At 57.3% G+C, this 22,073-nt stretch overlaps 1 protein-coding gene and 1 long non-coding RNA gene across 5 annotated transcripts in view; one reads left to right on the top strand and one right to left on the bottom strand.

The window, feature by feature from the left end:
* Positions 1 to 22,073, top strand: part of ABR (ABR activator of RhoGEF and GTPase) — a 181,688-nt gene that overhangs the window by 92,194 nt on the left and 67,421 nt on the right. For 3 of the 4 annotated variants that reach the window (XM_017348925.3, XM_002718897.5, XM_051825368.2), the window contains exon 3: positions 19,056 to 19,154. In XM_017348925.3, coding sequence (XP_017204414.1) covers positions 19,056 to 19,154 — 99 coding nt within the window. Of the gene's footprint in view, positions 1 to 9,676; positions 9,918 to 19,055; positions 19,155 to 22,073 lie in introns of those variants that run through there. The other variant, XM_051825369.2, reaches the window with a different exon arrangement.
* Positions 4,442 to 5,143, bottom strand: LOC138846181 (uncharacterized). Its single transcript, XR_011383621.1, has 2 exons — positions 4,904 to 5,143; positions 4,442 to 4,677 (listed from the first exon to the last, which is right to left on the bottom strand). It is a non-coding gene; the product is annotated as an uncharacterized lncRNA (long non-coding RNA).

Below are 22,073 nucleotides of genomic sequence, written 5' to 3' on the forward strand. Positions count from 1 at the left end.
CCGATTCCTCTCTGGCCCAGCCACTCTTTCACACACCTGGCCGGGACCTCACTCACCCCTGGGTGGTGCTTCCCTGGTTGACTGCCCTGGCTGGCCTGCCTCACCTGTTGCTCCCACTTCCTGTCTGGGATCTCCCTCTCCCTGCTGGGATCGTAGCTCATTGATGGATTTCATATCTGCCAGTGAAGCTGCTCACCAAGCAGCTTTCTTCATTGGAGAAAGGTGTGCTGATCTTGGCCGGGTCCTAGAGACTGGGGACCTGGGGGTGGCCCAGCCGGGCCATTCTCTGCCCGGAGGCCTTGGAATCAATCTTTGGAGAGTCAGGGAGGAAACGGGACGACTGATGTGAATAATCGCACCACCAGGTGTTAAGTCATGCCCAGAACAAGTGCTATGAAAGCCACTACCAGGGGCTGGTGCTGTGGTGTAGCTGGTAAAGCTGCCACCTTCAGTGCCAGCAGTCCTGGCTGCTCCACTTCTGATCCAGCTCCCTGGTAACGTGCCTGGGAAAGCAGTGGAGGATTGCCCAAGTGCTTGGGACCTTGCACCCACGTGGGAGAGAGATGAAGCTCCTGGCTCCTGGCTTTGATCTGGCCCAGCCCCAGCCGTTGCAGCCATTTGGGGAGTAAACCAGTGGATGGAAGACCTCTCTTTCTGTCTCTGTCTCTGCCTCTCCTTCTCTGTAGCTCTTTCAGATGAATGAATGAATGAATGAATGAAAGAAAGCCACTAACGTATCCTTACAGAGGCCGCACAGAGGTGAGCCCCTGACACAGAGGCCAGGCAGTGTCCCGGCTTCCCCCACCTCACCGGCCCCTCCTCTATTATCACCTGGTTTCTCCATCAGCAGGTGCCAGTGCAGCCAGTTTTTTTTCTTTCACGTGGAGAATGCGCTTGACCTTCTACCCACACCTGGAGGGCCACACGGAGCACGGAGCACTGCCCCCCAGCCCGTGGGGCACGAAGGGCAGACCCGAGACGCTTCCACGGCACTGTGCTGCTGGCCCAACTGCTCTGCTCCTCACCAGCACCTTGTGTGGCGGGCGCTGTGAGTGCCCCGTTTCACAGATGTGGAAACTAACGTGCAGAGCAGTTCCTGAACCCATGGGCTCCTCGTGACCACTGCCCCCCACCCCCGCCTCCTCTCTCACAGCCTCAGTTTACCTCTTTCTGGCTGGCTGGCTTTGGGCCACCTGTTGAGCCTCAGTTGCCAGGGACAGATGCCTGGCCCAGCCAGGCCCCAGGGGCAGACATCATTGTGAGGGCGGCTAGTTTTGCTGCTAAGGGGGTGGCTGAATTTGAGGCTCCCTTAAGTGTGAGCCCCAGTTCCCTTATGGGTCGCTGGCCCTGGCTGGCCTGGGGGCTTCCCCGCCCTGCCCTGGTCTCAGCAGGGGCAGCTCAGCTCCCAGCAGCACCTGATGCCCCTTTGGAAGGCACCACTGTGGGCAGTTCCGGAAATGGAACAGCACATGGATGACTGGTTTTGAGCTGACTCCACTTTGCCACCACCTGCCCTCCGTGCTCCGCTTCCCCAGCTGCAAGGGTGGCCCCTCGAGGCCCTGCGTCCACCCTGCTGGGCAGGGGGTGTTTGTGGGATGTGATGGGTCTCCCCAAGGAGGTGAAGCAGAGCAGTGGTGCCGCTCTGAAGGGCAGGCTGGTGTTGAGCCACCGCGCACTCAGACTGGAGTCAGTGCTGAAAGTTTCGACGGTCGGCCCTGGCAGCAGTGGGACGGGTAATGAGCATCCCGTCCTTGGAAGGAGTCAAGCAGGGGCTGCAGACGGAAGGCGGAGAGGAGACTGGGACTGTGTGCCTTTTGGGTTCCTTTTAGCCTGAGCTCCTCCTCGTACAGTCAGGCTCGGCAGGGGTCTTCACCTGCTTGGGACACCTCTTTCCCTACCCTGTAGGCCCCCTGGGGTCATTTCTGCTCACTGAGAACCAGATGTACCTTCCTGGTCGTCTGGCTCCTCCCCCTGCCCTCCCTTTCCCTGTCACAGTAGAAGTCACTCATAAAATCATTTACAGAGTTCAGTTACATAAAGCAAATGTTGGGTATGAGCCAGTAAGTGACACTGTTTATATAGTGACAAATACACAACACACTCCTCTGGGTTCAAATCCTAGCTGTGCCTCTTGCTGGGCAAGTCATTTAAACTCTCCATGCCTCAGTTTCCTCGCCTGTAAAATGGGGTGATTTGAGCACCAAGTCCAGGGCTCTTCCCTCTTAGTGAGTGGAGGTGACCCCAGGAGCTCACTGGGGAGAACCCACTTTTTACACGGTGTTGTTCTGGGTGCTGTGGAGACTTAGCACAGCAAGGGGTCCCTCTCCCCCTACCTCCCCTACAAAATCCCTGTTTTGAGGCCATGGCAGCAGCCTGAGAGCTGGACAGTGTCCCTGGTAGGGGTCACGTGGCCTCAGGTCAGAGAGTCAAGGACAGGACTGTGGAGCAGGCAGCCTCACAGTATGGGGGCATTTGCCGGGGGGGACACAGCTGGCAAGAACACCTTGGGTCAGGGGCTCCGAGAGATCCAGAGCAGGGGAGCCACTGCTGCTTTGAGAAGGGAGCGTGGTCTGGTGTGTGTTGGGGGCCACTGGGGTGTTTGGGGGAAGGTAGGAGGCATGCCTGGTCAGCAAGGGCTTCCCTTGCTATGCCCACCCCCGTCCACACGCACCTGCCAGAGGAGAAGGAAGTAGCTGGTGCCGGCTGGGAGCTTGGTGCGTGCCTGGTGCTGCCCTCTGTGTGACAGTCCTCACAGCAGCCCTCAGATTGGTCCTAAAAGCACCCCCATTATACAGGTGAGGAAGCTGGGGCATGGGCCATTGACATGACGTGCCCAGGGTCGCACCCTAATGAGGGGCACTGGGATTCGGACTCAGTCCAGGGGAGTGGTGACGTATTTGTCACTGTATAAACAGTGTCGTTTACTGACTCGTTCCCAACATTTGCTTTAGGTAACTGAACTCTGTAAATGATTTTTTGAGTGACTCCTACTATGACAGGGAAAGGGAGGGCAGGAGGAGGAGCCAGGTTATCCGGAGCATAAATCTGCTTCCCTGTGCCGCTGTAGCCGCCCTGCCTGCCCTGGCACTGGCCCCTTTGAGTCAGGGGCCTCAGATCTGGAGGAGGGCCTTGAGCTGCTGCCAACGAAGTTGGGGGAACCAGAGATGGGCAGAGAGGAGCAGGAAGGGGCAGCGGTGTGGCGGTGAGCCTGTGCCAGGCCCTGTCGGAGGTTATTGCCTGTGGGGCCATCTGTGGAGTCATCAGCCTGGGCCCTTGTCTCGGATGACTCAGTGGTTTCCTGCTGGGCACAGAGGGAAGAGTGTTTTACAAAGAGTAAATGATGTTGGTGGGAGGGCACCGTGGACGATCCCTCGTGTCACTCCCTGCCCCAGGCCTGTCCGTGCCTTCCCCTTGCCTGTGTCGCGTGACCATCAGGGTGCAGCCTGCCTCTGTGGCCTCATGACCAACCCTGTGAACGCCATGTTAGTGTGGAACAGAAACTTGGCTCCTGGCAGTCTCCGGCTAGCACTGTGCCCGGCATACAGGAGGTGCACTGTCAGTATGAGTGGAGCGAATACGGGGTGCTCGCCACCCTCCATGTTTCACTGCACCTCTCACACCTCTGCTCGTCCCCTGCCCCTGCTGGCAGGGCTAACCCTGTTTGTTTGTTTGTTTGTTTGTTTTTTCCAAGATTTATTTATTTAGTTGAAAGAGTTACACAGAGAGAAGGAGAGGCAGAGAGAGAGGTCTTGCATCCACTGGTTCACTCCTCAATTGGCCGCAACTGTCGGAGCTGCACTGATCTGAAGCCAGGAGCCAGGAGCTTCTTCCACATCTCCCACATGGGTGCTAGAGCCCAAAGACTTGGGCCATCTTCTATTGTTCTCCCAGGCCATAGCAGAGAGCTGGATCAGAAGTGGAGCAGCCAGGACTCAAACTGGCACCCATATGGGATTCCAGCGCTGCAAGTGGTGGCTTTACCAGTTATGCCACAGAGCCAGCCCCTAGCCCTGTTCATTTAATGTCACCCCTGCTTTGCCACGTCAGACAGTTTGCGCCCTCAGAGCTCACCCCACTTTCCCAATCACAGCACTTGCCACACTTCTGAACTTCTTCCTTATTCCTGATTGCATCACTGAGAATTCTGACTACAGAAATACACACTGCAGAGTGGCGGGCTCCCTAAACTGCACCCTGCAGAGAGAAGCCCTGCCGTGAGCCGGCTGGTTGTTCCTCTGTACTTTTCCCATATGACAGGCACACACCCAGGTTGAGCAGCCCTAATCTGAAAATCTGAACCGCCCTCAAATTTGAAACTTTCTGAGTTCCCACATGACATCACAAGTAGAAAATTCCACACTGGCCACGTGGGTCAGGTGTACTAAAGATCTCATAGGAAATGACTATCAGCCATGGGTATGAAATGTATATGAAACATGAATTTCTTTTTTTAAAAAATATTTATTTATGTGAAAGGCAGAGTTACAGAGAGGCAGAGAGAGAGAGAGGTCTTCCATCCACTGGTTCACTCCCCAGATGGCCAGAGCTGGGCTGATCTGAAGCCAGGAGCCAGGAGCTTCTTCCAGGTCTCCCACACAGGTGCAGGGGTCCAAGGACTTGGTCCATCTTCTACTGCTCTCCCAGGCCATAGCAGAGAGCAGATCAGAAGTGCAGCAGCTAGAACTCGAACCAGTGCGCACATGGGATGCTGGCACTGCAGGTGGTGGCTTTACCCACTACGCCACAGTGCCAGCCCCCATGAATGAATTTCATGTTCAGACTTGGGTCCCATCCCCAAGAGATCTCATTATGTATATGCACATATGACAAAAGCCACAAAAATATCTGAAGCCCTTCTGGCCTCAAGTATTTCAGATAAAGGCTACTCCCCATCAATGCATACCTGAGCCTATGTTGATGAGTCTGAGCTTGCACGCCAGTACTCAAAGCTGTTCCTCATTCCTCTTCCGACTATGAGCAGTATTTCATCCCATGGATGCACCAAATCGTTTTTAACCATTTGGGCTGTGTCCAGTCTGTCCCTGGAATAAACATCACTGCAGTGAACATCTTTGTACGTGGGTCTTTGCGTCCTTGGAGAAATGTTTTTCAGAGAAATTCCCTGGAGTGGGAATGCTGAGTCAGAGGGTGTGGACAAGTAGCGTCACAATAGCTGTTTCCACGTTACCCCTCCCAGAGGAATTGTTCTAAGACCGACCATGCCCCTTCCGCACTCCTGGTGCCACCCCTCCCTTGGAACCTCTTGGGAGTCACTCACAATGGCCAGTCTGGGCCGGCGCCGTGGCTCACTAGGCTAATCCTCTGCCTTGTGGCGCCGGCACACCGGGTTCTAGTCCTGGTCGGGGCGCCGGATTCTGTCCCGGTTGCCCCTCTTCCAGGCCAGCTCTCTGCTGTGGCCAGGGAAGTGCAGTGGAGGATGGCCCAAGTCCTTGGGCCCTGCACCCCATGGGAGACCAGGATAAGTACCTGGCTCCTGCCATCGGATCAGCGCGGTGCGCCGGCCGCAGCGCGCCGGCCGTGGTGGCCATTGGAGGGTGAACCAACAGCGAAGGAAGACCTTTCTCTCTGTCTCTCTCTCTCTCTCACTGTCCACTCTGCCTGTCAAAAAAACACAAAAAACAATGGCCAGTCTGCCTCCCATGAGTTCCTCGAAGGCTGACGTAGCGCCCCCTGTTGGCAGCTGCATTCTGAATGCTGGCACAGTGCTTGGTGTACAGTAGGAGCTATTAGATACTTGCTGATTGAGTAGGTCAGGGGAGCAGTTGGAGAATGGGGGGAGGGAGGCGGGGTGAGCAATTGGAGGCTTTGAGATTTGAGATGTGGACTCAGTGGGTGCCCCACCGCCTGCGGGGGTCACGTCCCTTGCCTTCCACGGTGCGGGTCCCAGCTGTAGGTTCACATCCTGACTCCTCTTCTGCCCCCCAGCGGAGCTCCCTGCATTTGCTTGGAGATGTCTCCCCATTTCCAGGTCTGCTCAGTGGCCCCTGTCCTAGGAAGCTCCTCTCAGGCAGGGCCAGTGCCTTTGCTGCACATTCCCAGACTGACAGAGGAGAACCCTGCCCTGCTTGCTGGTAGATACAGAGTTTGCTGATGGCAGGGGCCCCATCTTGTGGGTCCCTGTGTTGTGCCCCCAGGTATGAATGAACAAGCAAGATTGGGTGTCATGGTGGAATGTGACTGGGTGTGTAGGTGTCAGAGCCAAAGCTGGGCCAGGGTGGTGGCTTTGGGAAAGAAAGAAGAACCAAAGGGACCTGCTGACAGGGCTGTGGGGCCTGAGGGAAGGGGCCTACAAGGTGGCGGCTCCTCCAGCAGAAGTGGAGACGCCAGAAGGGGAAGCTGGTGTGCGGCAGGAGGAGGCTTGGCTTTGGATTGTGTGTGGTCGAGGGGCTGTTGACGGGGCTCCCACAGGGCAGGAGTCAGACCCTGGGCCCAGCGCTGCCAAGGGCCTGCACGTGAGGAGGGAAGAATGCTCCAAGGCAGCAGAGAGCAGGAGTTGGCAGCTCCTGAACCGAGGCATGGTCAGAGGTCACCCCTGCACGGTCCTGGGAACTGACGGCTTTGAGAACGTCCAGGGTGCAGACGCCAAGGTGCAGGAGAGGGAGGCCTCTGGCTTTGGAAGAAAGCAGTTCTGGGGTCTTTGGAGCCAAGGAGCAGGAGCCTGGCTGATGAAGGTGGAGCGTGTAGGAGGACATGGAGAGGAAGCTCAGGTCCAGGGCTGGCACTGCAGGGACTTGTGAGTCACTTCCCCTGCAGGGGGAGGCCCGAGGGTGGCTGAGTGGAGGCCTGTGTCCAGTGCAGGGGGCATTGAGTTACTCACTGGAATTTCCAGCCAGCAGGGCAGGGCTGGGCTGGGGCTGCCTCACACATTCAGGGAGCAGCTTCTGTGAGGTTCAGGGCTTGTGGGGAGAAGTGGATATGGAGCCCCCCATGCCAGGTCTGAGCATGCAGAATAGAGATGGGGGTGCTGTAGATTACCAAGGGCACCTCACACCCTCTTGGGCAGGGGAACACAGGAGCCTTGGGGTTTCAGCTTCTCCCATGCCTCCTGCTTGTCTGTAGCACGTGGGCAGTCCATTGCCATGCACTTGGAGCCTGCAGGGTGGGAGTCAGAAAAACCCATGGCACAGGGCCCTGAGCTGGCTCACGTATGCCCTGGGGAATGCCAGGCCCTGCTGTTCCCAAGCCCTGGGAACACCCTCGCCCGCCCAAACCAAATGAGGAATTGTGGCTGAAAGGGCCCTTCAGATGTGCCCTCACTATTTATAACCCAACCAGAGCAGGCACAGGGGAAACCCAGGGGCTGGAGGTGGAGGGGACCGTGCCTCTGCCGACTCCTGGTGGGACAGTTCCCAGAGCCGGGCCTGACAGCCTTGGGGCCCCAGAGAGCCTGTCCCACAGTCTCTGGTCTGAGCTCCAGTTTTAGAGACAGGAGGGAGACTTGCCCCTGCGAGGGCAGGTTCTGCCGCTGCAAGTGGAATGGCAGGAGCCCCACCTGAGGACTTCACAGAGTTTGAGGGTGAGGGTTGGAGTAAGAAGTGATGTCCGTTCTTTTCCTCCTCTCTTCTCCCTGGCCTTCTGCCCAGCTCGGAGGATCCACAGAGGGCCCTGTCCTCAGCCCAGGTGCCAGGTGAGGCCGGGAGGGGACGGCTCCATGCTGGCCCTCCTTGAGGATCGACCTCGACAGCTCCTCTTTACCCGGCCATCATTCGGTTGTCACCTGAGAGGTGGTCTTAGACGTGTGAGCCACAGATAGGCAGCCTCGGATGCTGCATCACGTGGCCGGTGCCACCTGTCTTACAGGTTGCATGGGTAAGTGGTGGGTTGGTTGTGTGTGAAGCTAGACGCAGGGTCCAGTGAGGAAGTGGACAGAGGGGACACTCAGGGAAGGCCCAGCACACACACAGATACACACGTGTACCTAAGCTTCGCCCAGAGAAACATGAGCTCCAGAAGAAAGGCAGCTGTGGCTCCATGCGCTGGAGTCAAGGCATGGCTGCGGTTTGTTTAGACTGCACCGTGTTCTTTACAAGTGTGAACTATCTGCCACCATTTGATTGTTTTTGTTTATTTTTTATTTGAGAATCAGAAAGAGAATTAGTTCTCTCATCTGCTGGTTCATTCTCCAGATGCCCACAACAGCCAAGGCTGAAGCCAGGAGCTGGGAACCCAATCCAGCTCTCCTGTGTGGATGGCAGGAATCTAAATACTGGAGCCATCACCACCACTGCCCGCTTGGGTCTGCATTAGCAGGAGTCAGGAGCCGGAGTCAGCTCTCAAACCCAGGCAGTTAGTTCCATGGGAACACGGGCATTTTAACTGCTAAGCCGGCCCACTCCCTGCCATCAGTTTCAGATCAGGAGATTTCTCCCCAGGTTTCCAGCGTCCCTTGAACAATCAGAAGCGAGGAATCTCGAGGCTGCACTTACTGCCTTCAGCTGGAGCCAGGTGGGGCTTGCTTCGGTTTCCGCAGTCCCTGCCTTCCCAGGCTGACCTGGGCCTTCACAGGTGCCGGGGTCAGCACCCTTCGGCCAGGTGCTGCCCCTAGACTCCGCCCCCGCGAGAGCAGATGTCCCTGCATCTCTGGGAATGTGGCCTTCACTCTCTGGTGAATTGGAAGCAGCAGGCTGGGCTGGGCACTGCTGCCTGTCCTGGGTTCTCTGGCCATGAAGGGCTGGCTCCATTGGGCCAGGCCCCTCTAGGAAGGAAAATGCTCCAAGGAGGTGGTGTCCCTGGTGTCGCAGCTGCAGTGGCACCTGCCCAGGGCCCTGGCTGGCATGTGTGCCTCTGTTGGGGTGAGGCAGATCAGGCCTCTAGTTTACAAAGCTGGGCTGGGGTTGAGGGGGAAGGGTGGCAGCTGTGGCTTCTCACCTGGTGTCAGGTCCCCTTGGCAACGGTGTGGGGGAGCCCGAGGTCGAGGTGCAAGGGGGGCTCAACCCGTGAGGAGTCCCCTGGGCTGGGGCTAGCTGTGAGGATGCCCCTCTCCCGCTCTCCCTGCCCGCGGGCTGGCGGCTGGGCTCCGGCTCGGCGCTGTAAATAAAGCCCGACTCGGAGAGGCGACCTCCCCCTGCGCCTGCCTGGCCCGCCCGCGGCCTCCTCCCTCCGTGCTGCGCTCGGAGGAGCCTCCGCCAGCCGCTTGCCCGGTGACCACAGAGCGGGAACGAGCGGCTCCATCTCGCAAATCAAGACGTGCGTTTCCTGTGTGCTCAGAGCAGACGCGCACCTCGGAGTCCCAGGAAGGGCAGGCTTCGCTGTGGGACCGGCGACCGAGCCCGGGCAGCGGGTGGACGGAGCGGCCACCGAGGACCCTGCCTGCGCCCGGGCCCGCGCGCGCGCCGGGAAGGGCCGCGGAGGGCGCCTGCTGCTGCTGCTGCTGCTGCGCCGCCGGCCGCCTCGGGGCCAGCGCGCCGGCGGCTGCCGAGCTCCCTGTGAGACGGGGTCGGCTGGCTAGCCGGCCGGCGCTGCGCGGAGGCCCTGCTTCCCCTTTCGCAGGGTGGGGACGCACGGAAGGCGGGCCCGGCGCGCAGGAGGGCCGGGAGGCGGCCGCAGGAGAAGGTCCATAATGGAGCCTTTCATCGGGAGCCCGTGGCCCGGCGCCAGGCCGGGCTCCGGGGAGGCCCGCGCGCGGCTGTAGGCCTGCCCTGCGCGCTCGTCCCCTCCCCGCCCGCCTGCCTGCCCGCGCCTCCCGGGCGGCGCGCGCCGCGGCGGCGGCGGCTGCTGCGTGGACCCTGCTTCCTGTTTGCCCTCCGCGGGCGCCGGCTGCCATGGAGGAGGAAGAGGAGGCAATAGGCTTTCTGGACAAGGTTCTGGAGGAGGAAGATGTGTTTCTCTTGGAGGAGTGCGAGCTGGGAACCCCGACCAGCCCCGGCTCAGGGTCCCCCTTCTTGGTGGCCGTGAAGGTGGGAATGTGACACGCCCTGGATGCTTGTGGGGAGGGGGCAGGGCGGGCAGCTCCCGACTGCCGAAGCTGCGTGCAGCCAGCAATGGCTGATCCGTACGCAAACCTCGTGGCTGAGTGGAAGCCCCTCGCCCAGGCGGGAGAGGGGCCGGCGTGCGCCTATGAGGGGGCGGAGGGGCTGGGCTCTTTCGGCAGCTGTTCCTGGGGGGAGAGGTTCACGTTCCGCTTTCTCTGGGCCAGTTGTTCTCAGGGGGAGTGGCCGCCCGAGTCCCCTAGGGCCAGCTGTGCTAGGGGCTCTCTAGCGCTCTGGCAGTGACATGAGTCACCTGGTGGCCTGAGCCTGCTGCCCCCAGAGGAGCTGGCTGACTTGAAACCGGTGGGCAGTAATTCATGGTTTCCGTGGCAACCGGAGGATCAGGGCACTCCCGAAATTCGGCCAAGGGAGCTGCCCTCCTGCTAGGGAGGAGACCTGGGACCAGGTGCACCTGGGCTAACGCCAGAGAGCCTTTGCAAAAGTCAAGAGCCAGAGGGCACTGAGCTTCCTTGGAGAAGAATTGGATCAGCTGAAGAGGGGGAGCCAGGTGGGTAGGCGCTGTTCCGGAGGTGGGCTCCGGCAGGGAGTGTCTGCCACATTTCCCCAGCAATACTCCAGTCCTGCAGGGACAGGTTGAGTAGGGGCCAGTGGTTGCCCCAGTCCCCTCGCCTGCACTGGCCCCTTCTTCAGGGGCACGGTTCCCCCTCGGCAGGCTGCCAGCTCTTCGCGAGTCTAGCACAGCACACCGCACCCCCTGTCCCTCTTCTGCTGCCAGGGGTGCTGCTGGGTCCCGGAAAGGGCAAAGCCTGGCTGCCTAGCAGAATGCCCAGGTGTGGCCCCTAGGGGGCGTGGTGCACAGAGTGAAGCCGGCTCTGAGCCTCTGTGTCCCTCCTAAGGGGCTCACCGCCCTGCCCCACCCACGCCACAGTGTGGTTCTGAGGAGGAGCTAAGGGAGGTAAAAATAGACTGCAGGCCCACGTAGATGGCTGATGTGCAGAGTCTGGGCAGAGCTGTGACTGCAGGCCTGGGGGGTTAGGGGAGCTGGCACCCCACCCGTTGTTCTCCAGCCCCGTGCCGGCTTGGAGGGCTGGGGTAAGTCGCATCTCTCCTTGGGCCCACGTGGGCTTCTCTGCTTGGGTCTGCCACCAGGAACAGGAGGAGAAAAAGTCTGCTGGTGAAGCGGGAGCACCAGCTGCGGGCTGGGCAGTGTGCGGGGTGGGAGACAGGTGAGACTCCTCATGGGCCTTCCGACAAGCCCTCCTGGTTCAAACATGGTCCCGCTCCTGGGCTGCCTTCTGGGCTTGCCTTTCCCTGGACCCTGGCTTATTGTGCCGCCTTAGCCTGTGTTTCCTTCTTTACACAGCTCCTCAGTTAGGTTCTATTGTCCTCGGAGGCGAGGCCCACGGTGTGCTCACTGCTGAACCTGCTTGGTGCTTGGCGTGTGGCTGGTGCCAGTAGGAATCTGCGGAAGTTGGGTGAGGCTCGTTGGGGCCCCCAAGTCCTTGGCCTTGCTCCGTCTCCAAGGCGTTCCAGGATGGCAGCACATCCCTGCAAAGGAGCCTGAGCACCCATGAGACCTAACGGCTCTGCTTCTTCCAGGCCTCCCCCTCAACTCTGCAGCCCTGGTGTTCTTGGAGGTGTCCCCTGCATGTCCTCTGCCTTAGTTTTAGGGAACTTGGGGCTCCGTGTCCCATCCTGAACACCCCTACTGTGCCCTCCTCCTCTGGCATGCCTAGCCTCAGAGGAAGAAATCCAGCTAGGTGTGCAGAGGGTGGGAAGACAGCTCATTAATTCATTCAACAAATGCCGTCAGGTTGTATTCTGTTCAGAGCACCCTGTCCGGCCCTGTCGGGGAGACCAGATGAACAAGATGTGATCCATTCTCACACTTCAAGGAGGGCAAGTAGACAGGTATTAGGAATGCAGTAGGAAAAGAGTTCAGGGCAGTGAGGAGAGTTCTGATAAACGGGTACCAGATTGGGAGGAGAGACTTCCAGGTGGGCCAGGCTGGACTGGATGCATGTGTGCACCCACGTGTGTGTGGGTGATTTTGTCCTGGGCTGCAGGTGGTCTTCGCACACTGCTCCCCAGCAGCTGGGAGGAATCCAAGGCAATCCTGTCCTTGCTATTACTTTACCTCAGGGGTGCTTACCTTCAATGATAGGGTGTTCCTGAGCCTGTGCCCGAATGCCAGGCCGTAAATTAATCCTGTTTGCACTGCCGTTTCCATGATGTCTCGTCCCTGGGGGGACCTACGCAAAGCTACCAGTGCTTCCCTCCAGAGCTGTTGCTGGAGTTTGCTGCTTGCTCCACCCAGCCTTCCCTCTGAGGAGTTAAAGGCCCATAAACTGATCATGTGAACACGGACAGCAGCATCACCCTCTGTCCGGACACTGGTGTAATACTCTCCAAGACCATCTCCTGCAGTTCTATTTCAAGATCTGCGGGGCTGATGGAGACCTTGTGGAAGCTGCTATTTAAAGACACTCATTTGTCAGGAATAAAAACCCTTTTGTAATGTAGATTAAACCTTCTGTACCCTTTTACTTCTCTTTTAAAATGCTTATTCATTTTTATTTATTTGAAAGGCAGAGTGGCAGAGAGAGAGATTGAGATCTCCCATCTGCTGAGAGATCTTCCATTCTGCTCCCCAGATGCCTGCAACAGCCAGGGCCAGGCCAGGCTGAAGGCAGGAGCCAAGGACCCAAGCATCTGAGCCATTGTTTGCTGCCTCCCAGGCACACTAGTAGGAAGCTGGATCTGAAGCAGAGGTGGAGGTGGGACTTGATCCCAGGTGCTCCCACATGGGATGCGCGTGTCCCAAGTGGCAGCTCAACCTGCTGTACTGTAATGCCCACTCTGGGTCAGTTTTTAATGGATTATCTGAAACACTTATGTTTCTCTATCACCTGTCCTAGTCTCTTTTGCCTCCGTGTTTGGTGACAGCCATGGCTGGTTTCCCCTCGGGGATGTTTCTCAAAGTCCACACTTCCATCTGTGATGATTTGAGAGATGATTTTAGGTGTCCCCTGGGTGTAAGCTTGCACATTCCTATTGCGCTTATATTTTAATGCATGTAGAAAAATACGACCTGTCCATCTTTTCTATGATTTCAAATATGCTTAGGCTAAGACTATGCTTGTAAAGAGACAGTGCTGTGAGGAACAGCATTAAGTGAACAACAGAGCAGAAGGCATGCAAAACCATGCAGGCAGGAGATGAACAACTGAAATTTGGAAACGGCCCTGCCTCAAACAGCAGGGAGCCTGAAACACGGGGGTCCACCCCTCAGGAGAGGGGCAGCTGGTATGTGCTCTCTACCCCAACAATTGTCCTGGTGCTCTCTGTTGTAACTTCTGCCTTGGAAGCAACCCAGAGAGACTTGTCAGTGCCTTATCCAGGGAGAAGAGAGACTCTGGTGTCTGTACTGTCTCACCCAGAGAGGGGCTGGCTGTGTTGAGGCTGATGCTGGGTGTGGGCAGGACCCCAGGCCCAGTGGCATTGACTCTGAGCAGATCCCAGTGGTTGCTCCTCACAAAACCATGTGGCCCCCGCTGCTTTCTGGCTGCAGGGTCTCAGACCCCCACTGCTCGGCCTGTAGCTCTGAACCCTACCCCAGGAGCCAGCCCTCACTGCGCTGTTGGGGGAGATCCAGGCTCCTGGGGAGGTCGTGTCTCAGCTTAGCCCAGAACCCAGCTTTCGGAGGCTTTGTTTCGCCTCAGGAAGACCAGGCTTGAGCTGGCCATGCCTTACCTGCAGGTGCTAGCCCTACCATAGTGACTGGCATCTTTGACTGGGGGGCCTCTAGCAGGCACGCCTTTCTCCTGGCAGATTATGCGAATGCTGGGGATGAATGAGCCCACCTTAGTTGTGTTTTGTGAGCCCAGCCTGGGGAGGAAGCGGGGATGGTGCCTCTCAGAAAGGCAGCACAACGAAGGCACAGGGGCCCTGAACTCTTAGAGAACTCACCCAGGGAGTTCTGGGCCTGTGGGCGTGTCTGGAGAGCTGCTGGAGATACAGACCCTCTCCTCACCTTGTCTTCCCAGGGCCTGGCGTGCAGTGAGGGAGCAGGGAGCGAATGTTGAGCCCTGGTGTTTCATGAGATAAGAACAGCCCCACAAGGACCAAAGACTCAATTGTGAATTTCCAGACGGTTCTAAACCAGAACCTGCGGGGTCTGAGGAAAGCAAAGCAGCAGTGGCAGAGGTCTGGGTGGTAGCTGAGTGACAGGCCTGGCAGGAACGCATGTGGAATCTAATTTCACATCATTAAGCTCTCTGGCAGCCCTGCTGCCATCCCAGGTCCCAGCCAAAACCTCCGAGTGAGCAGAGCCCAGGAAGGGGTGCTCGTGGGGGTGGCAGAGCTGTCTTCTCAACACCAGTCTTGGGCCGTGATGTGGGAATGTGGAGGGAGGGTCTTGCTGAAATGGGCTGTCTTGGGGGCTGGGGGGTGGCCCTGGCTCGGCCAGGCTGGGTAAAGGCTGCTTTGGGTCTGGGCTACAGATCAGTAGTTGTTCACCCTGGTTCTGGTCCAACCAGCTCTGCAGTTAAGCTCACAGCGTTGTCCAGGTGACTTCTTGTAGAGGGCATTTGCCAAGCCCTGGGGCAGATCCTTGGTTGGCAGGGGAGAGGGGAGCGCGAGCCCTCAGCGTGGAGGGCCAGTTCCCATTTGTCAGGCTTGGGAAGCAGCACAGAGCCCCACTTGGAGCTTGACCTCCAGGGTCAGGCGCTGGCAACCCAGCTCTGAGCTCAGATCTCGATCCTGTGAGCTGGAGACCATGCCCTCTGCCGGCACCAGGGCCAGCTCCAGGCAGCTGGCAGTTTCTATTTGGTGCCTCTGTGGGGGAGGGGGGTAATGCCAGCACCGACCAGACTGTGGGATTCCAGTAAAAAGTGCTCAGCACAGTTCCTGGTATTCGTGATGCCATCGATAAACAGCTCCTCTCCTGCCCCGAAGCTGGGGTCTGTTTCCCACGGATGGGAAGCAGCACAGACCTAAGGACTCCAGCAGTGCACTTTTTTTTTTTTTTTTTTTTTTTTTTTTTTTTTGACAGGCAGAGTGGACAGTGAGAGAGAGACAGAGAGAAAGGTCTTCCTTTGCCGTTGGTTCACCCTCCAATGGCCGCCGTGGCCGCGCTCTGCGGCTGGCGCACTGCGCTGATCTGAAGGCAGGAGCCAGGTGCTTCTCCTGGTCTCCCATGCGGGTGCAGGGCCCAAACACTTGGGCCATCCTCCACTGCACTTCCAGGCCACAGCAGAGAGCTGGCCTGGAAGAGGGGCAACCGGGACAGAATTCGGCACCCTGACCAGGACTAGAACCCGGTGTGCCGGTGCCACAAGGCGGAGGATTAACCTATTGAGCCGCAGCGCCAGCCAGCAGTGCACTTTTGCATTCTCACAGGGAAGTCTTACCAAGGCCAGCAGGGCTGCTTTGCTCTGGGAGAGTCCAGGAGGATGAATGCATGACCTTGCCTGTCCCAGCTCCTCAGGGCCCCCTGCATTCCTGGGCTCCTGGTCCCATCCTCCTACCTTCAAAGCTGGCAGTGTAGCACCCCCCACTCAGTTCCTCTCTCCCTCTTCTGTTGTCACAATGCCTTTCCTCTGACTCTGTCCTGGCCTGCTACCTAGGAGGACCCCTGTGGCTGCAGCAGCCCACCTGGAGAACCCGCAGTGATCTCCCCATCTCAGATGTCACTGTGTCTGCAGAGTGTGTGGTCACGCAGGGTATCACATTCACAGGGCTCAGGGATTTGGATACTAGGATGTGGGTATCTTTCAGGAGGTTACCGTTCTGCCCACCCCAGGCTCACAGACTTCAGGGACTGCAGCTCCAGCACAAATCAGCTAACTGGGTGCTGAGAGGAGGCAAAGGATGAAGCCTGCTTTTGGGGAATGGGTGAGAAGTCTGCCTGCATGACCAGGCCTGGGAGGACCCGAGGCAGCTCACCTGCTCGGCAGGGGTCAGCTTGCAAGATTTCCCACGGCTTCCTATAAGCCCCCAACCCATGTTAAGGGTGTGCATTCAGTGCCCAGAAAGGGATCCATTTGAGACTCCAGATACACGTCTGGTGCTTGAAAAAGGAGTATGAGAGTGAGGAAATCATCAGAGCAGGGGAAGACACAGAATTGGTGTGGCAGGGCCTGGGGTAGGATCCCAGCTCTGCCAGTTCCTAGTGTGGTCTGTTCTCTTCCTTTTAAGTCTCGTGTCTGTTGTGTAATGGGGAAGTATAGGATCCACCCATGTTAGTCGAGTGCTTTAGGCTCAGTATCTACCTCAGTGAGGTGCTTAAGGCCCAGTGCCCACCTCAGTAGGGGTACTTTAAGCTTAGTACTCATATCAGTGGGGTGTGCTTGAGACTCAGTACCTGTCTCAATGGGGTGTTCGAGGCTCAGTTCTCACTTCAGTGGGGTGTTTGAGGCTCAGTTCCCACTTCAGTGGGGTATTTGAGGCTCAGTGCCCACTTCAGTGAGGTGCTGAGGTACTTGAAGCTCAATACCCATCTCAGGATGGTGCTTGAGGCTCAAGCTCAGTGAGGTGCTTCAGGCTCAGGATCCTTCTCAGTGGGGTGCTTGGAGCTTAGTACCCAACTCAGTGGGGTGCTTGAGGTTCAGTACCCATCTCAGTGGGAGTGCTTAAGGGCTGAATGAGAGCATGAAAAGGATGTGTAAGGTGCAGTAAATGTGTCAGGTATACGTGTGAGGTTCTGGGCCCTGGGGAAGAGGAGTGTAGAGGTCTCGGGAGCAAGGCAGGGCATGTGGCAGGTGCTGCTGTAAGATTGGGTGTCTAGGAGGTGAGACTTCTGCTGTGTCTTCTTTTTTTTAAAGCATTTGTTTATTTGAGAGAAATCTTCCATCCTCTGGTTTTCTTCCCAAATAGCCTCAGTAGATGGCTCTAGGCCAGGCTGAAGCCAGGAGCCAGGAGCTCGATCCGGGTCCCCCACAGGCATGTCAGGAACTCAAGCACTGGGCTGTCACCTTGCTTCCCAGGCACATTAGCAAGCTGGGGTGAAAGCAGAGCAGCCTGGACTCTGCTTAACCCACTGCACCATAGCACCAGTCTCCTTCTGCATGTCTTTAGGGAGAGGTGGGATTCAGACAAGAGAAGAGCCAGGGTGAAAGGGGGCGTGGCAGGTGCAGCAGGACCTAGGTTCAGAGGCTGGAACTCTCCTGGCATGTTGAGAAAACCGAGCAATCGATGGAAGGGGAGAGGCGCTGGAGCAGGGCAGGTGTTGAAGGCCATGCTGGACCCCATACCATCGCTTTACTTGCTGTTGTCATTGTTTCCTGATGTCTTTCTGTCCTCCGCAAATGTAAGTCACGTGAGAGCAGGGATGTGTCTGTCTCCCGTTGAATCCCCGGGGTCTCGTAGGCATTCAGCAGATACCTGTTGAATGAACAGATAAATGAGCAAATCACCCAGCTGAACCCCGCAGTCACATTCTGCAGTATTAGTGTTAGGTCAGGGGCCGGCCTCACGTGCAGGGATCTTCTCAGAAGCCTGGGCTGGTGGGAGAGGCCAGCTGGGAGGATCCCTGTGGCAGAGGGGGTGCCGTGGGCTGTGGCCACAGACACACAGGGCAGGGGGAAGGGCACAAGTAGGTCCCGTGGGGGCTGATGTAGTGCGAGGGAGGGAGAGAGGAGGAAGATGGGCCAGAAGTGACTCTTGGGGATCTGGAGGACATGAATGGCTCGTTTTTGTAGTGAGAGAACTGTTGGCTGCTTCTGTGGTGCAGGCGCCAGACTGGCAGGTGGATGTTAAAGGCCATACGGGGCCTGGTCACTCCTGCAGGGGAGCGCAGTTCTGGGAGGGGGAGGCTAGGAAATGCTGAAGGAGGAGGCTTTTGAGTGCTGCATAGCCAGGCCCTGCCATACTGGGGTTGAGCCCCCAGGACAGGAAGTTGTCATCAGATGCATTACTGGGAGGCCACAAGGCTGGGACTCCCACTTCTTCTTCTTCTTCTATTTTTTTTTTTTTTTTAAGATTTATTTATTTATTTGAGAGGTAGAGTCACAGAGAGGCAGAGAGAGAGAGAGAGGTTTTCCATCTGATGGTTCACTCCTCAAATGACCACAATGGCCAGAGCTGGGCCGATCTGAAGCCAAGAACTTCTTCCAGGTCTCCCACGTGGGTGCAGGGGCCCAAGGACTTGGGCCATGTTCTACTGCTTTCCCAGGCCATAGCAGAGAGCTGGATCAGAAGAGGAGCAGCCAGGACTCAAACCAGTGCCCACATGGGATGTTGGCACCACAGGCGGCAGCTTTTACCTACCATGCCACAGCACTGGGCCCTGGGGCTCCCATTTCTGTCCCATTCTCTGTACTCTCCTGACAAATGGGTGCCCCTTCTGTCCCCCTGCTGTGCCCTCCCAGGTGACCACACCCTGCTGCTTCAAGATCCTTTTTGATGTCTGTATACTGTATACCTCCCTCCCCGCCAGGCATCAGGGTGGGTCCTTTGTCTTGCAAGGTTGACAGGGATGGTTGGGAGGGTGGGGGGCTGAGAGACAAATGGACAGACAGACAGATGGATGGGTAGATGAATATCAAATAAGGAAACGTGGAAGAAAGGATGGGAGAGAAACAAAGCAAGATGCAAACGGTGAGAGAATGAGCGACTGTTTTTCCTTTTTGGTTTTTTTATTTTCCAAATGTTCTGTAGTAGTAGCTGGCGTTTATCCACTGGAAAAATGTCAGCTTGGACAAAGATAAAAAGGGCACTGAGGGGCCTGCGCAGTGGCGAAGTGAGTAAAAGCCACTGCCTGCAGTGCCGGCAGCCCATATGGGTGCCAGTTCAAGTCCCGGCTGCTCCACTTCCAATCCAGCTCGCTGCTATGACCTGGGAAAGCAGTGGAAGATGGTCCAAGTCCTTGGGCCCCTGCACCCACGTGGGAGACCCAGAGGAATCTCCTGGCTTCAGATCGGCCCAGCTCTGGCCATTGTGGTCATTTCAGGAGTAAACCAGTGGGTGGAAGACTCCTCTGTCTCTCTCTCTCTGCCTCTGCCTCTCTCTAACTGCCTTTCAAGTAAATAAATAGATTTTTTTTTTTTTTTTTAAAGAGCACTGAGGACTTGGGCCTCCCTTCTCATGAGCTTTGCTTTGGTGCAGGTGGAGGCGGGGAAAGGCCTGGAGATGCGGAAGCTGGTGCTCTCGGGGTTCCTGGCCAGCGAGGAGATCTACATTAACCAGCTGGAAGCCCTGCTGCTGGTGAGTACGTGCCCTGCGTCTTCTGGGCGCCTGCCCGACAGTGCCACCCTCTAAAGCTGCTGTGGGGTTGGAGAGGAAGAAGGACTGCCCCGCTCCTTCCTGGTGGTCAGGCCACGGAGTAGCTCTGCTTGCCACAAGGCTTCGGGCAGCCAGGGGCATCGCCAGAAAAGACGTGTACCTCTCAGCTCTGACTTGCTAGTACCCTGCTCTGGGGCAGGCAGGAGAAGACGCACAGCCAGGTTAGGAATGGCACATGCTCCCGTCCCCAGGACTGTGGCACAGGCATCACTAATCGATGTAGAACTCTGTCCCTGGGGAGCCTCGCTGCCTGCTCCAGTCTGTGCTCTGGGTGTGTCTGCCAATCATCAGGTTGGAACCTCTGAATGCTCCCTAGTCCAAATCCCTGTGCCTTCCTCGGAGAGTGAACCATCAGCACCATCCCAGGGCTGCACGGGAGGCCTGTGTCTCTGTGAGATTTGCCATAGTTCTGAGGGGCACTAGACGGACCCCAGCCGTCACTGAAGGTACCTCAACTTCCTCCCCAGGATGGAGGTGTTGTTGTGAGAGTGAGAGAGGGAGGGGATATCGCAGCGTGTGGCACAGACGTAAGATGTTTTTGCTTTTGGAGAAAGGCATATTAGATACGTCTGTATTATGCAGAGCGATTGTGGCTTGTACGGTTCTGTGCTGTGGGTGTTTTGTAGTTGGAGACAGAAGCCGACGTCAGACAAAGGGAGTGAGAAATGTTGGAACAGGTTCCTAGAAGCTCAGTTCTTGCACAAATTATAAGAGACACATGTGCTAGGCGTGAGATGGGGCGTTGTCACCCAGTGTCCCAGGAGACCTGGCGCTGATGACGCAAGCTGTGGTTGTTGAGATGCGGAGATACTGAGCCGAGTGTGTGTTAGCTCTCACCAGGAGTGTGCTGGAGTGCACGGCCGTGTTTTCCCGGTGAGGGACACTTGGGCAGGCAGGTGAGGGGTCTGGGCTGCAGCCAGAACCAGGGCCAGATCCACTCTGCCATCAGTAGGCAGCACATTGCATGCGCTCTTTATCAAACTGTGCACTGCAGTCCCTCAGTGGGTTGTGAAATCAGTGCAGTAGGTTAAACCAGCGTTTTGAAAGAAACACAAAAGGGAGTATCTGCCTGTCTCAGAGTGAGGCTGAGAACTGTTTCAACCTTTGGTCATGAAGTGTGTGTGTGTGCAGTTCTGTACACGTGCGTGCTGTGTGCTATTTATGAACTTCTTAACCTCATTCTCTTCTGAAGATGAAGGTGGAGTGCTCCACCTTGTGCAGGGGGAGCACATCCCAAGCCCCCAGTGGGTTCCTGGGAGTGCAGGTGATGCCAAACCCGACAGAGACCGTTTTCCCGCTCCGTGCACACCCATGGTGACATTTAATCTTCAAGTTAGGCACCCTGAGAGTGACAGCAGTGACAGGACAGTTCTAATTATAGACCATTAAAAAAATTACATGAACGTGGTCTCTTTCAGTGTGGTCAAGACAAATATTTTCGGCCCCTGGTTGAGCCCTGGTAACTGACATGGCAGAGAGAGAAGCCGTGGGCCAGGGGCGCGCAGTCACCCCCTGCCCTTCCCTCTCATCAGGATCAGATGTTCCTGGTACCACCCTGCCGGGTCCTGAAAGCTCTGAGGTACTGGCTGAGGGCTGGGGGACCTGCGGCTCCCGGGAGACGGGGAGACACACCTTCTAGGCCATCATTGCTGTGCCCCAAAAGGGCGTTGTCCCTGTGACTCGGCTGTGAGTCCCCACTTGACCACCTCCTAGCTCTAGACCCGCAGCAGGTGAGCGGGCCTGTGTGCCTCATTGTTTCCCTCTGCAAAGTGGGTACACAAACTCTGCTGTCTTGCCAGGTTGCTGCGAGGATCACAGAGTCTGTCTGGGAACCTCCGTGAGCAGAGCCTGCTCTGTTAGCTGGCGCTGGGATTTTCTCCCGTGCTGCGGAGAAGGCAGGTCCGGGCCTGTCTCTGTCCGCACAGCCTTTCCCTGAAGCAGGGGTGGTGCCTGTGCCCACTGGGCCAGCTCACATTCAGGGGCCAGGACCCCTCCCGGTCCTGCCTTACCTTGCAGCTCCTGTCTCAAAGGCAGAAACTGAGGTGGGGGCCCCAGGGCAGGGAGGGGACAGAGAGAGGGAAGGAGGCACTGGGTAGGAGGCTGGGGCTGTGGCAGGAAGGGCAGGACTCTCCACAGTCTCAGAAATAAACCTCCAGCCCCTCCCTTCCCCTCCCCTCTGCTGTCCTGGGTGGTTGGTGGGGCCAGCTCAGAAAAACTGTGTCCTCCTCCCACCTGGATCCCACAGCTCTGCCCCTACCTCTGTGTCTGTTTCCATCTCAACATTTGCTGATATGCAAATAAACATTGCTGATATGTATACACACACAGCGTAGGAGTCTCATTCCCGCCCCCTGGGCTGGCTGCTGGGGGAGGTTGGGGAATCTTCTGGAACCTTGCTGGGTCCTGGTGGGCTCTGAGATTACAAGTAAGGTCCTGGCACCAGGGCTGAGGTGGGAGGAGAGAGAGAGGAGATAGAGAGGGGAGAGGGGAGAGGGGAAAGGAGAGAGGGGAGAGGGAGAAAGCCAAATGCATTCTAATTCTGCATCTGCCAGTCCTGGGACGTGAGCTTGGGGTCTGCCTCTTGCCTGTGCTGGGACCACGGGGTGTGGGCCATTGCTCATAGCAGCCCTCACTGTGGAGTTCATAGTCCCACTGCTTCTCAGTTTCCTTATCTGTGAAACAGATTAATGGGCTCCAGAAGGCGTGACCGAGGAGGGGTGTTAGCCAGGCAGGTTTCCAAAGGCCAGTTGCCTTTGGACAGAGCAAATCAACTGTCACCCAGAGGAGCTCCTGGACTGGGAAATGGAGAGCTAGGATTGGGAGGTGACCGGGGCCCGCCCC

The sequence above is a fragment of the Oryctolagus cuniculus genome, chromosome 17, assembly GCF_964237555.1.
Source record: "Oryctolagus cuniculus chromosome 17, mOryCun1.1, whole genome shotgun sequence".
Classification (NCBI taxonomy): domain Eukaryota; kingdom Metazoa; phylum Chordata; class Mammalia; order Lagomorpha; family Leporidae; genus Oryctolagus; species Oryctolagus cuniculus.